Source organism: Myotis daubentonii, chromosome 10 (assembly GCF_963259705.1).
Source record: "Myotis daubentonii chromosome 10, mMyoDau2.1, whole genome shotgun sequence".
NCBI classification, from domain to species: Eukaryota; Metazoa; Chordata; class Mammalia; order Chiroptera; family Vespertilionidae; genus Myotis; species Myotis daubentonii.
This window is the reverse complement of record NC_081849.1, coordinates 25,008,104-25,023,996: the sequence shown is the minus strand read 5'-3', so window position 1 is coordinate 25,023,996 and position 15,893 is coordinate 25,008,104. Positions and strand designations below refer to the sequence as shown.

Below are 15,893 nucleotides of genomic sequence, written 5' to 3'. Positions count from 1 at the left end.
TTACTTAATCCTTCTCATTTATTAAATGGGGATAACAACAATACTTACCCTAGAAAGTAGGTATAAGGATTAAACAAATTAATTCTTATAAAGGGTTTCATACATTTTTAAAAAAATTTTATTGATTGATTTTTAGAGATAGAGGGAGGAAGGGAGGGAAAGAAGGCGAGAGAGTGAGAGAAACACTGAGATGTTGTTCCATTTGTTTACGCATTCATTGGTTATTTCATATATGTGCCCTGACCAGGACTCGAACCATCAACCTTGGTGTATAGGGACATTGCTCTAACCAACTGAGCTACCCAGCCATGACTTCATATAGAATTCAGAAGAGTAAATGGCACATTAACACCCTTAAATTCATGTTAGTTATGATAATGATAATTATGTAAAATTTGGAACTATACTTGGCAGAAAACTAACAATCTTTTATGCACAAAATGAGAACTTCAACACAAAGGCTAAAAGGAGTTAAGAGAAGGGGAAGTGACTGGAGTACAGGAATAATAAAAGAAGCTATCTTAAAAGAGCTGGCCTTGAAGAATGAGTTAAGAGTGAACAGTGATATAAAGGAAAGTAATCAGGTAAGGGAATACAGCATAAACAAAGGCACAAAGACATGAATGGGCAAGAATATGGAAAAAAGCCATGTTTCCAAAAGCAGCCTGGCAGTCAGGTGGGGGAAAAAAGATTTTGCATTTTGAGTACTGCTGAGAAGAAACAGTATCCTAAGGTGAAAAGCAAAAATCTTGCTATCCTAGAACACAACCCTAGCTACTGACCAATAAGAAACTCATCTCATTTAAAGATTCATAATACTAAAAAAAAAAAAAACTCAAGAGCTATACAAAGATATAAAAAGGAAGAGAAAGAATTATTTTAAGTGGCAAATATATCTGATTTAACAGAAAAATGCAGGCATGTAATAGATGAAAATGGTTAAATATTTTACCATGAATATAAAAAAGTTAAGTAAGCAACCCTCTCTATAAAATATAAGCACAAATTACAGCTATAAACAGTTGAAAAGTAGAGATACAAATATTTGAAAATGATATGGTAAAGCAATAAGAGGAAATAAAATATGAATTGTCAGAATTGAAAGAAAAGAAAAAGAAAAAAATTAAAACATCACAGAAATGAAGGCCAAGGTGTAAGACCATACTAATAACATAGTAATGGAAATGAGATAAAGGATTTAGAGAAGCTTGAAGAATTCAGCATAAATGTGCTGTTAAAAAGAACAAGTGAGAAAATGAAAGAAATAATAGACAAAGGCAACATATATTTAATTAAAAGGAAACAAAATACACAAAGTTAACAGTGCTACCACACTGGAGTTGCCCTGTTAATATAACTTTAAAATAATCTAAAACTAAAATAAAATACTTAAACAGCCATAGAAAAAAAATTTAAATTCAAAGGAGCAAGAGTTGAAAATTATAGTACACTCTTGATAGCAATAATAAAAACTGGCTAACAGCAGAATAATATCCAAAAAGGTATTTGAAGAAGATAACTGTCAACCTAAAATTCCATGTCCAGCAAATATATTCAAGAAAAGACATAAAATTGTCAAGCAAACAAAAACTGAGTTAATTTGCATTAGGAGAAATTGTAAAGGAAGTGTTTAAGGCAGAAGGAAGATGATCCTACTTATAAGATCAGCAATACAAACTATAATGAAGAAAAAAAATCTGGGTAAAATTAATGAACATTGGCTGTACAAAACAAGAACAATACTATTTTATAAGGTCTTTGAATGAAATTTCAAATAAAGGACAATAGCATGAGTTGGAAGGCAAGTAGATGAGAGTTGAAAGTCTATACTAATAATATGGTAATGGTTGAAAGGGAAGAGGGAAAAGGAACTAATGAATTTTGTTAAGTATGTATACTTGTCATAATTTCTAGACTAATCATAAATAAAATATACAGAGTGCATTACTTCCAAATGAATAAAAATGAAAAGATTAAAAAGTAAAAACAAGGGACAACAACCAAAAAGAAGAACAGATATGACAAAGAATATAAAGTAAAATGGTAGGTTTAAATGTATATACTTATCAGTAATTCAAACATGTAAAAAATGGTTAAATCAAAAAAGGGCAAATTTGCCCTAGCTAGTTTGGCTCAATGGACCAAACATCAGCCTGCAGACCAAAGGGTCCTGGGTTCGATTCCGGTCAAGGGCACATACCTTGGTTGCAGGCTCCTCCCCGGCCCAGGCCCTGGTCAGAGATTGTGCAAGAGGCAACCAGTGGATGTGTTTCTCTCACATCGATGTTTCTCTGTCTTTCCCACTCTCCCTAAAAATATTAATGGAAAAATATCCTCGGGTGAGGATTAACAAAAAATAAAAATAAAAAAGAAGGCAGATTTTAAGGAATCCAACTAAATTTCCAGCAGATACTTCTTTTAAAAAAGGGTTCAGAACAAAAGTAAAACATAGCGTAACAAAATTTGTGACTTAGAACTAAGACAATGCTTAAAGGGAAACTCTTGACATCAAATCCTACATTAGAAAAGAAGGATATCAAGTTAATGGCCTCTGCTTTCATTTTATGAAAATAGAAAAGAGCAAATTAAAACAAAAGCATGTAGAAGGAAGGAAATAAAGACAAAATAAATCAATGAAATAGAAAGAGAGAAACATATATAGAGAGTGAAAAAGACAAAACAAAACCAAGAAACCAAGAAATGTTTTCTTAAAATAAAAGTATTAGATCTCTAGCTAGACTGCTAAGGAAAAAAAAGACAAAAATTACCAGTATCAAAAATAAGAGATGACATAAAGGTATGAAGGGGATAACAAAATATTATGAACAACTTTATAACAATAAATTCACCAATTTAGATGAAATGAGCATATTCCTCAAGTACACAAACTACCAATGCTCACTCAAGAAGAAATACAGAATATAAATAGTCCTAAAGCTATTGATAATACTAAATTTGCAGTTAAGAACCTTGCCACAAAGGTAACTCTAACAAGATTTGAGATCTCACTTAAAAAAACTTTTAAGGAGGGAAATGGGCCTACCATATAATTAATAACCAGTGCATAAACCAACGGGTGAGAAGGGACAGATTACAGAGAGAAAAAAAGAAGAGGAGGGAAAGAGGGAGTAAGAAGGAATAAAGGAGGTAAAAGGAGAGGGAGGAAAGAAGACCAAGACCTCAAGTTGAAACTTTAGGAAATTCAGACTAGTGAGCCTGTTGGAGTGCTATTTATGAAACTTTAATCCACTCTTTTTTCACAAAAGTAAACTTTTATTTCAAAAGGAAATAAGATAAATACTGCAAAAATAGGTTTTCTTTGATAATTTCCTGTCCCTAGGTGATTACTTTTGCCCATCATCACTGGATTCTTCCTTTTTTCCCTGGCATTGTCAGAAAGGAAGTGGCAATGTTTGGTTCAGGAATCACCTTTAATGTAAAGATATTTCTAGGTAAATATAAAGCTAATTAGAGACACTTTCTTAAAATATAGACCATACTTGAAGAGTGTAGTAATATACCATATATATATATATATATATATATATATATATATATATATATATATATATATATATATGGTAATTTTTGTTTCCCCCATTATAAGATGCTTGATAAAAGATGCTTTGGATTCTCTAGACTTTCCTATTTAGCAAGGAGGAACTTCTTGCCCTTTTCTGCTATGTTTTTAATGGAACAGAAGCCAAAAAACTCTGCAATGTTTACTTCCTTATTTGTCCAACAAATTATCATCAGTGAAGTCAGCAGCAAACTGAACAACCCTGGAAAGAATGTTTATTAACTAAACACTGTTGCAAGCCAGTTGAGGAGTACAAAAAATATGACTTGGCTCTAAGTCTCAAGAATAGTTACTACCAATTTAACTTGGTTCCTTCCTAGAGCAGGAAAGGTAAGTCTACATAGTATATGAATTGGACATGATTTTAAGAAATTCTCTTAAATGTGTATATAGCTAAACAGACAGTTTTAAAATGTGACTGCTTTTAGCCTAAGAATTACAGAAAGTTGTCAGTTCTTGTTGCTATTATTGTTGTTTACTTTACTTTAACAAAATATTACAGGACAAGAATTTGAAATAAAACAAAAACCTCATAAAATTACTTGTGTCTTTCTTATTCTGTAAGTTTAAAAAAAATATATAATTCATTCTCCGAAATGGCATACATGCATACACATATACTTTCACTAGTGGCAGTTTAATGGTTTGGGGAGGATTACCATACATATTTTATTTTATATTCCAAAGTATATTCTATTTCATACATAATAATCATTTATTTGCAGGCATCATTACCAATTAAATAAGCAGTAACAATGTACAAGGCTGAGAGGCAGGTTTATTGTTGTAACTCAATGGAGCTAGCCGTGGGCAAACTACGGCCCATTTGAAATGAATAAAACCAAAAAAAAAAAAAGACCGTACCCTTTTATGTAATGATGTTTACTTTGAATTTATATTAGTTCACACAAACATTCCATCCATGCTTTTGTTCCGGCTCTCCCGTTCAGTTTAAGAACCCATTGTGGCCCTCGAGTCAAAAAGTTTGCCCACCCCTGACTGCTAGAAGCACCTCAATTTAAGTTAACTTTAAATTTATAAAGAAGGCAGTACTGGTTCTGTTTCCTTCCTTTGTAAAATGCTACCAATATCTGATAAGTGAGTACCTAATAATATTAGATGATAACAGTGATAAGATTAAAATATATAAAAACATTGAGAAAGTCTATGGTTCTTTATTTCTTTCTATAAAAGATTCACCAAATTTTATTCCACAAGTTTTATATTGAGCATTAAGCAGCTTTTACTCACAATGCTTTTGACACCAAATGTATGGGGGTTTTTCTTACAGCAACCATTTCTCTAATTCTGACACCAACCAGGTATCCAACAATTCAATTTAATGCTGACATTATCTATCTGGAGTTAAGCATCAGATTCCATAAATTAAACAGCTCAGTCCCACAAGATGATCCCTTCAGATGCCAAGCACAAGTCCCAGAGGTCACAAATCAAGGCTTCCCACAACTCTCCTCAAAGTTCAATAACTCAGTGTGATCACATAATTCAGGAGAGTGATTTACTTATTATTATTATAAAGGATACAACTCAGGAATAACCAAATGGAAGGAAGGCATAGGGCAAGGTATTGGGAGTAAGTGTGTGTGTATAGCTAGCATGCCCTCCCTAGGCATACCACTCTCCCAGCACTCTGATGTGGTCACCAAATTGAAAGCTCTTTGAGCCAAGTTGTTTAGGGCCTTTTTTTGTTGAGGTTCCACTGGCTGTTGGTGACTAAACTCAATCTCTGATCCCTCTCCCCTCATTAGAGGTGGTGAGGGAGGTGCTACTGAAATTTCCAGCCTCTAATCACATGTTTTGGTCCTTCTGGAGATCTGAAGCTATCTAGGAACCCAGCCACCAGTCGTCTCAGCAAGCAAGACACTCTTATCCTTCCACAGATTCCAAGGGTTATAGAAGCTGTGTGCCAGGAACTGTACAAAGACCAAATATATATATAATTTCAGAAGCACCTATTCTGTTCTTTGTCACCATGGAAGTCATTGTGGGAAACTGTTTTAAAGGATGCCATTGTATAAAGCAGAGATTTTCAACTGGTATGCAATTTTAAAACATACAATACCTGTTTTTTTTCATTGGTTTCAGAGAGAAGGGAGAAGGAGAGCTAGAAACACCAACTTTGGGAGAGAATCATTCATTGACTAGCTGCCTCCTGCATGCCCCATACTGGGGATCGAGCCCACAACCCTGGCATGTGCCCTGACTGGGACTCGAACTGTGACCTCCTAGTTCATAGGTCAACGCTTAACCACTGAGCACACCAGCCGGGCGCAATGCCTGACTATTTAGTCTAGGGCACTAACCTATTTTCTCTTAGATTGTCAAATAAAAAAATGACAGCTGTCAACACAGCAATGGCTGTTCAATGTGAATAAATCAAAATTATATCTTTTCTTTTGTCAGACCTGCAAAACATATATTTTGGTGTGCTGCAGAATTTTAGTTATTAGTTTATGTGTGCCATGGGATGAAAAAGATTGAAAACTGCTGCTATAAAACAATAACAGAGGTCCTTTGTAAAAGAACAAAACATATCAGACCTTAAATATTCAAATGGGTGTCATCTCATCCTACAACATAGTTACCTTGCGAGATTACATTATTCTAACATTCACATTTCTTTCAAAACCCAAGAATATCATCAATTATGTAGCATTCACACCACACAGAAGATGTTTCTATTATAAATTTCCTCATTCAGGAGCTCCAGCGGCGCAATCGGTTAGCGCGCGGTACTTATAAATTTCCTCATTCATTATAACCATCTATTAATGACATTTTTGGCTTATCCAGCCATCTCTTTCCTCAAATTACACTATTATTTTTTATTAAATATATTTTATTGAATTTTTTACAGAGAGGAAGGGAGAAGGATAGAGAGTTAGAAACATCGATGACAGAGAAACATCCATTAGCTGCCTCCTGCACACTCCCTACTGAGTATGTGCCCGCAACCAAGGTACATGCCCTTGACCGGAATCGAACCTGGGACCCTTCAGTCTGCAGGCCGACACTCTATCCACTGAGCCAAACCAGTTAGGGCCAAATTACACTTTTAAACAATGACAATTTGCTACCAACAAAAATAACGTAAATAAATAGGCTACTAATACTGAGGATAACATTAAAAGCCTTTTCCAACATGGTTTAGTGCTAGTCAATGTTACCATTCATTTGTAAGGGCATAGTTTCCCAAGAAGACAACTTAGATTTAGCTATGTGATTCAATGTGCTTCTTTTTTGTTTTTCAAGTTTCATTACATTGTAGACCTATCTTAATAAAAGAGGTTCCTAACCAAGGATCTAACAATCTTTACAGAGTAAAAAACAAACAAAAACAACAACAAAAATAAAATAAAATAAACTAATAACTCACATAAGCATACATTCTTTTTAAAAAACTTTCTTGAATATATTTGAAATCACACTAATAACCAACTAAGTTTAATGTCTATAACATACCATTTACAGCTTTTTCAATCAGCTCTTCACAAGCATCAAAATCACCCTTCAACACCAGTTTATCATGCAGATCTGTTAACATAGGATGTTCCAGGGCAATCTTGGTTTTCTTTTGTAGTGATTCAAAGGCTTCTGTATAATTGTGCTGTCTAAAGTGTTTTAGGCAAAGACGAATGGCTTCCTGTTCACGGTACTACTGGAACACAAGAGAAAATATGAAAAGAAGAGATTTGCTTAGTTATTACTATAGGAATAATGAGTGACAACTAACAAAGTGAGCATTTATAATGTGCTAACCCTATTCCTTATATTATTATTTTTACTTTTAAATGGCAAAACTGATGCTTAGTCAATTATAATAACCTGTCAAAGGTCACAAAGTATGTAACAGAAAGATATGAATGAGATAAAGATATATGATATAGCTTTCATGAAGATGAAAGATATGGATGAAACCAGACCTAATTCTAGAGCCTCAACTTTCAAGAAAAGCAGAAAAACTATTTATGAAAGCCCACTTAAGATTGCAAAAATTATAACTTCATGGCTTTTACTAATCCTATCTAATAAAAGAGAAACATGGTAATTAGCGTACGACCGCTACCCTTCCCATTGGCTAATCAGGGCGATATGCAAATTAACTGCCAGCCAAGATGGCGGCCGGCAGCCAGGCAGCTTGAAACTAACATGAGGCTTGCTTGCTTCAGTGACGGAGGAAACCAACATTCCCCGCCTGCCTTGCCGGCCTCTGAGCTGGCAGTTTGAAACATTGTAACAAATATAGAAGCTAAACAAAACCCCAGAAACCTGCTTTCAGTGAGCCCAGATCTCAGAGCTGGAGTTATACATTGTTTCTATTATAGAACCCAAACAAACCAGATACCGGCTTTCACCAGCAGAGGCCTAAGAGCTGGAGCCAGAGCTAAAGCTGGCCCAGAAGAAAAAAGAAAAAAGAAAAAAGAAAAAAAGGAGCAGTTGGGAGCTTCAGCCCTCAGCCCCTCACCCAGACTGGCCAGGCAACCCAGTGGGGACCCCCACCCTGAAGGGTGTGTGAGCAGCTGCAAACAGCCATCATACTCTCACCCAGACTGGCCAGGCACCCCAGTGGGGACCCCCACCCTGATCCGGGACACCCTTCAGGGCAAACCAGCCAGCCCCACCCATGCACCAGGCCTCTATCCTATATAGTAAAAGGGTAATATGCCTCCCAGCACCGGGATCAGCGGAGCCGAGAGGCCTTCCGGCACCGGGATCAGTGTGACAGGGGGCAGCTCCCAAATCCCCTGATCGCCCTGCGGCTCTGTGTGTGACAGGGGGTGGAGCCACAACCTCCCTATCCGCCCTGCTCTGTTCGTGACAGGGGAGGCTGCCCCAACCTCCTGATCAGCCCTGCTCTGTGCCTGATACCAGGGAGCTCCCCAACCCCCTGATCGCCCTGCGGCTCTGTGTGTGACAGGGTGCGGCGCCCCAACCCCTTGATCGGCCCTACTCTGTGTGTGACAGGGTGCGGCGCCCCAACCCCCCGCCCCCATGGGCCCTGCTGTGTGTGATGGGGTAGAGCCATAACCTCCCCATCGGCCCTGCCCTGAGTGTGAGAGTGGCGGCACCCCTACCCCCTGATCGGCCCTGCTCTGTGTGTGACAGGAAGCGGTGCCCCAACTCCCCTATCGGCCCTACTCTGTGAGTGATAGGGGAGAGCTCCTCAACCCCCTGATGGGCCCTGCTCTGTGCATGACAGGCGGGAGCTCCCCAACCTCTTGATCGACCCTGCTCTGTGCGTGACAGGGGGGAGCTCCCCAACCCCATGATCGACCCTGCTCTGTGCGTGACAGGGTAAGGAGCCCCAACCCCCCGATGGGCCCTGCTCTGTGCGTGACAGGGGGCAGCGCCCCAACCCCTTGATTGGCCCTGCTCTGTGCGTGACAGGGGGTGGCGCCGCAACCTCCCCATCGACCCTGCCTTGAGTGTGACAGGGGGCAGTGCCCCAACCCCCCAATCGGCCCTACCCTGAGCGTGACTGAGGGTGGCATCGCAACCTCCCGATCCGCCCTGCTCTGTGCATGACAGGGGGCGGCGCCCCAATTCCCCAATCGGCCCTGCTCTGAGCCCGACCAGGGACTGCACCTAGGGATTGGGCCTGCCCTCTGCCACGTGGGAGCAGGCGTAAGCCAGCAGGTCGTTACCTCCCGAGGGGTCCCAGACTGCGAGAGGGCACAGGCCAGGCTGAGGGACCCCCCCTTCCCCCCGAGTGCACAAATGTTTGTGCACCATGCCTCTAGTCAAATTATAATGTTGGTAATGAAAGCATAGAAACCATTAAATAATATACATAAATTATGTTTTTTATTCTTGGTTCTTTAGTATTAAGTTATTACTTGAGTGACAAATATTATCAAATATTTATGTATTTTAAATTCACCAACAGGTTTTATGACTCAAAATCATGAGAAAGAGACTACTTAAATTGTATAATTTTTTCTAATCCTCGACTACTTCATCTATTTAAACAGCAATAAGTAAAAATCTCAATGAACTAGAATTCCAAAACAGGAATGTTTAATTTACTAAATCTTTCCTGTAATAGGATGAATGCCAAAAATACAAGCTCATATAAAGAATTTTTAAAGATAAACAGTACGTTCAAGAATACGTTTTGAGATTTCCAAATTTTCTAAATAAGAATCAACAAAACTAATGACACAGAAGCAATACATGATAATCAAACAAAAATATAATTTACTTGTAAGCAATATCTTTTAATAAAACAGGAAAATAAGATGCTACCTTTTAGGAAGCTTCACAAGAAAAAAAAATCAGTTGGCTGATTTTTTTATTAATCAAAGATTATCAAAAATACTTCCTTAAGCACTATAGTTAACCAAGATTCTCCCTCATCAAATAATAAAAAAATGATTCTATACCCAAACTAATTTTACATTATTAGTTTCTTACCCTTGGCCTGTAAATAAAGATTTATCATAACTATCCAGAACCATATTAAACAGTAATACCTTCTTATTGTGTTGACCATAGGAGTCCGAATCATATCCCCATTTAAATTTTCTATCAGGTGGCATGTAGATACATAGTAGAAGATTTATGAAATAATAGAATTTTAATGCTTCAAAAAAGGATTGACTCTCAGAGGGTAAAGACTTTAATTTTAATTTCTAGAGGTTCAGAGTAAATATAGAGAACTTGAAAAGTGAATGTGGTTGAACAATTTTAAGTTCTCAAATATAATCTTTCCACAGTGTTGGGGAAAGAGGTGAAATTTACAACTTCCTGAAATATCAAGAGTTCATGTGAATAAAGAAAACACACATTCATTTCATAGACTAAAGGGAAAATTCAACTATCAGAAGAGCTAAATCTTTTTTACTTAAAGAAGCACTTTTCCAAAACTTAGTATCTATTATGTGAATTACATACTGTAAAGGTGTTTTTTTAATGTTTAAAAATATCGTCTTTATCTTGAAAGAATTTACAATATTGAGATCCAAAAATATACAGAAAAGTCAGCATCTATTTTAAATTGAATATAATCAAATGCCAAAAATAAATTAGTCAAAAATTTCTCAATTAAACTGACCAAAAAAGCTGAAATTCCATACAAAAATACTATATTGTTTCCCAATCTCCTATGAGTAAATCAGTTTACTCACAAATAAAAATATCAGGAACTAGTGAGTAGATTGACAAGAAAGAGGCCTTCCCCCAAATTAGTCAAGAGTCAAATAAATAGACATTAAAAACAAAAATGAAGCATGGAAGATATTTTAAAAAAAGCCAAACGCCTAGTTCTCAATAATTTAAACTCACATTTCTCAGCCGAATCTATATAAAATGACTTATGAATAAAATCGTTAAATATGCCCAGCCAGCGTGGCCCAGTGGTTGAGCATCGACCTATGAACCAAGAGGTCACAACTCAAATCCCAGTGGGGGTATGCAGGAGGCAGTTGATCAATGATTCTCTCTCATCACTGGTGTTTCTAGCTCTCTCTCCCACTCCCTTCCTCTCTAAAATCAAAAAAATATATTTTTTAAAAAACTGTAAATTTAATTTTTCTTTTTGCTGTAAACACAACATCATAATATTTATAGAAACTGTTTCAAATTCTTTAAAAGGAAAAGCAAAACTTCTTATAAAGGAATTCTTCATAGGAATGAAGGCATATATGATAAAAGCAATTTAGAACCAAAACTATCCCACTAAAAACTGTTTAAATATTTCAATCAATATAGGTTAAAAACAAAATTAATGGCCAGATTATAATAATAATATAATGGCAGATTCTGGAGCCAGAATGCCCGAGTCTATATACTGGCTTAACCACTTTATAACTACGTGATCTTAGGCAAAATACTTAACCTCTCAGTGTTCCATTTCATCATCTATAAAATACAGATAATAACTGTACTTGATCTCATAGAGTGGTAATGATTTAATAAGCAATAAAGGCTGCTTAGAAGCTGAGAGAATATAAATGCGTAATACAATTAGTTGATTAATCATAATAATTACCAATATTCTCAGTATTGTAAACTATTCTCAATGAAGACAAGAGAGTAACACAATTCTCTCTTTACAGGCATTAGAAACATGATATAAGGTTTTAAAATACAGTCCTACCTTGCTGTACCAGTTGAGACAAGGTTGTACTACATCGGGATCATCAATGCCACTAAGTTCAACATACCAGATGCTAAAGTTAAAGCTGGGTCCCCAGGATAAGAGTGGAACTTTGAGGAGAAAAAAAAAAGGAAGAAAGAAAAATAAAACAATTAACATAGTTTAAATAAAACTTTAGCAAAGTAAAATCACTATTCAAGCCTATTAGGAGTCATTCAACAAATTTTCTCTCAACACTTTCTTTCTTTGTGCCTAGCATTGTACTATTAAGTGCTGGGGCTACAAGAGCAAAATGAAACATGACTACCATCATGAGGTTTCTTTAATTATAAAAATACTAGAGGCCCTCTAGTATGCATATAAGATCTTTGGTTAATCTCTTCCCGTCCTTCCCCCCTCCCTCTGAGATTCATCAGTCTGTTCCATGTTTCCATGCCTGTGGTTTCCGCTCCTATGTTGAGTGTCTGCCTCCTGGTGGTCAGAGCGCGTCATAGCTCCCGATCAGCCAGTCGGTTGGCCGGTCGCTTAGGCTTTTATGTATATAGATAGACTAGAGGGCCGGTGCATTCATGCACCGGTGGGATCCCTTGGCCTGGCCTGTGGGGAAAGGGCCAAAACTGGCTCTCCGACATTCACTGAGGGGTCTCAGATTGAGAAAGGGCCGTTCTCGGGTGATGCACCCTGGAATCGGGCTCCCTCCTCTCTGGTTCCGGGTGTGTCACCCAAGAACCACAGCTGCCAAGTCACTGCAGCTTGGCAGCTCTTGCATTGAGCGTCTGTCCCCTAGTGGTCAGTGTGCATCATAGCTACCAGTCGGACAGTAAAACGGTCATCTGGTCAGCCAGTCGCTTAGGCTTTTATATATATAGATAGTAAGATAACGTCAAAGTGGTGATTTACATATCCCCCAAAAAACAGGGTCAGGGCTAGATGATTTAGGCAAATTCTACCATACCCACAAGAAACAAAAAATTATGATGTAATTTAAAATATATCAGAAAGAGACTGAAAGTTCAATTACTTATCAAAGTGGCACAATCCTTAAAACAAATCCAGAAGAAATAAAATCTGTGGCCAATCTCAACTATAAGGACATATTACATAAATTTTTAAGTTGCAAAAAATACTACCAGGTTTTCATTGTAACCATTGTAGAGTTCATTCTATGAATAAAAGGATGGTTAAATAATAGGAGCTATCTATATATATAAAAGCCTAAGTGACGGTTACAACCAAACAACCAGTCGACCAGTCGCTATGATGCACACTGACCACCGGGGGGGGGGGGGGCAGATGCTCCACACAGGAGCTTCCCCTGATGGTCAGTACGCTCCCACAGCCAACCTCGCCCAGCCCCTTCCCCCAGCCAGCCGGCCCCCATTAGCTTCTGGTGCTAAACCATACGTAGAGACCTGCCTCTGGTGCTAAACCATTCGTAGAGACGTAGCAGAGCAGCTCCCGTGCTGCGATCTATTGAAAGTCAGCCCTCGACACAAGGGTTTGTTGGTGGCGAGGGAAAGAGGAGGGGAGGAGGCAGGGAACTACGCAGTGGTGGGGCACCGTTGGACCATCGCCTCCTCTCCCGACCCCACCAGGGCCTTCGGGCCCCGGGCTGGGATGGGGAGCCGGGGGTGGGTGGTGGCAGACACAGCCCCTTTCCCAGGGGGGCCATGGGCCGGTTCCCTCTTCAGGGCCAGCGGCCAACCTCCCATGGCCCCTCTCCCCCATCGGCCAACCTTCTGCAGTTCCTCCTCCCCGCTGTGCACGAATTCATGCACCGGGGCCTCTAGTATTAATATAATTCACAATGTTGACAAAGTAAAGAAGAAACAAATTTGATTACATCAAATGGTGCCACAAGTAAACTAATAAAATTTATTTCTAGTCACTAACAAAAACATCTTAAATAGAAGGCAAAATAAAACTTCCTTACCTAGGTTACTTTTTAAGTATCAAAACCCTTAAAAATTAAACCTAATAGAGAAACTTTAAGTATTACTATTCAAGTCAGGAACAAGACCAAGAGGCCAATATCTCTACCATTCAATACTATATGGGAGATCTTCGCCAATGCAATAAGGAAAAAAATGCAAATTAAAAAAATACTATCATTTGCAGATGATATAGCTATCTACCTAAAAAAATATTCTTAAGTTTGTATGCAAAGTAAATATATGAAAATCAACTTTCCCTACACCTATAATAACCCACTAGAAAATATAATGAAAAATGTCCCCATTATAACAGCAAAGAAAGCTTAAAATGTCTCAAAATAAACTTTAAAATATACAAGAGCTATTTAAGAAAACAAAATCTTAATTAGAATTGAATAAATAGAAAGACATACTATATTCCTAGATGGGAAAATGCAAATTTTGTAAACATGTCAATTCCTGTCAAATTATTTGTAAATTTAATGTAATTGCAATAAAAATTCCAATGGTATATATCCGTTTTCTCCTTGGCATGAAACTGAAAAAGTTAATCTGAAAGTAAGACAAAAATACCCTAAATAATAAAAATAACAAATATACTAAAATAATACAGTAACTATACGTTTGATATTAGTGAGGGAAAGGAAGGTAAATCATTAGAGAAGAGTGTATCAAAAAAATCTCTTAAGTATTTAGAGGAATTTAAAATAGGAAAATCAGTAATGACAGAACAGAGGTTTTTTTTTCTTTTTGTTTTTTTTAAATATTTTTAAAATATATTTTATTGATTTTTTACAGAGAGGAAGGGAGAGGGAAAGAGGGTTAGAAACATCCATGAGAGAGAAACATCGATCAGTTGCCTCCTGCACACCCCCTACTGGGGATGTGCCTGCAACCAAGGTACATGCCCTTGACCAGAATTGAACCTGGGACTCTTCAGTCCACAGGCCGACGCTCTAGCCACTGAGCCAAACTGGTCAGGGCCAGAGTAGAAGTTTTTAACATGCGATCCATGGGCTCCTGGAAATCCCAACAATAATTTCAGGAGGTCCCATGGAGTTGAAACTATCCTATATAATAAAAGGCTAATATGCAAATCGACCGAACGGCAGAATGACTGGTTGCTATGATGCGCACTGAGCACCAAAGGGCAGACGCTCAATGCAGGAGCTGCCCCCTAGTGGTCAGTGCACTCCCACGGGGGAGTGCTGCTCAGCCAGAAGCCCTAAGCTAGGCTCACAGCTGCCAAGCACAGCGGCAGTGGCAGGAGCCTCTTCCACCTCCAAGGCAGTCAGACATCCCCTGAGGGCTCCCGGACTGCAAGAGGGCGCAGGCCAGGCTGAGGGACCCCTCCCCACCAAGTGCACAAATTTCGTGCACCGGGCCTCTAGTTTTTCATAAGACTAGGATGTTTGTGTGCGCTCGTGTGTGCATGCATGCGTGCGTAATGCCATTTGCACTCATGGTTCAAAAGCAATGATGACCAAGACTGCTGGCACCTTGACAGTACCATGGAAAGTAGTGGAATGAAATTGCATAGAATTCCTTCATATGATACATACTGCACTGTATTCCTCACCATCACACACTTGCAGCTAAAACATAAAAGCCAATTCATTTAAGAATGTCCGTAATGCAATAAAAAGTAATTTTAATAATACTTATCATTAAGTACACATCTTTTTAATATAGGGTGCCCCAAAATTTACGCAAGATTTGAATTTTGCATGAGCATTAACAACAACAACAAAAAATAAAAGCCTAATTTTACTTGGTTTATTGACTCAGATTCTATTATCTGTTGCCCTCTGATTTCAATCCCTTCAATTTGATAAGCATTACCAAGTACCAATTATGGCCCAAGAGCAGGGACAATGAAGACCAATGAAGACCATGGCTTTGCGCATGTGCCAGCAAAGCCGTGGAGGCCATTTACCCGATGTGCTATTCCATACATAACCCTATACTGTATACTTTATGAATCAATAAAAAATTTACAATTTTTAATTATAAACCTGTGTTTTCTATCAAAATTACTTCTTGCATGAATTTTGGGCCACCCTATATTTTGTGTGACACAATGGGAACTACGGGTATACACAAAGTACATTGCTGTGTACCAAAGTATGAAGTTTACTGCAAGGAAAAGGACCTGTACAGTTGAAAGTTGTGAGCTAAAATAGCCATTTGTCCTGCTGTTCCCTGACCACCAGGATACTACTTTTTCTTGATTCATCATCTATGATTTATTTAGATTTGA

At 38.1% G+C, this 15,893-nt stretch overlaps 1 protein-coding gene across 7 annotated transcripts in view; it reads right to left on the bottom strand.

Annotated features, from left to right (window-relative positions):
* The window catches only part of MKLN1 (muskelin 1), a 330,333-nt gene that overhangs the window by 106,638 nt on the left and 207,802 nt on the right, over window positions 1-15,893 (bottom strand). For 6 of the 7 annotated variants that reach the window (XR_009454700.1, XM_059711806.1, XM_059711807.1 and 3 more), the window contains 2 exons: window positions 11,700-11,809; window positions 7,064-7,256 (listed from right to left, as the gene is read on the bottom strand). Coding sequence is in view for 6 of the 7 variants with exons in the window: in XM_059711806.1 (XP_059567789.1) it covers window positions 7,064-7,256; window positions 11,700-11,809 (303 nt within the window). In the remaining variant the exon portion in view is untranslated. Of the gene's footprint in view, window positions 1-7,063; window positions 7,260-11,699; window positions 11,810-15,893 lie in introns of those variants that run through there. The other variant, XM_059711809.1, reaches the window with a different exon arrangement.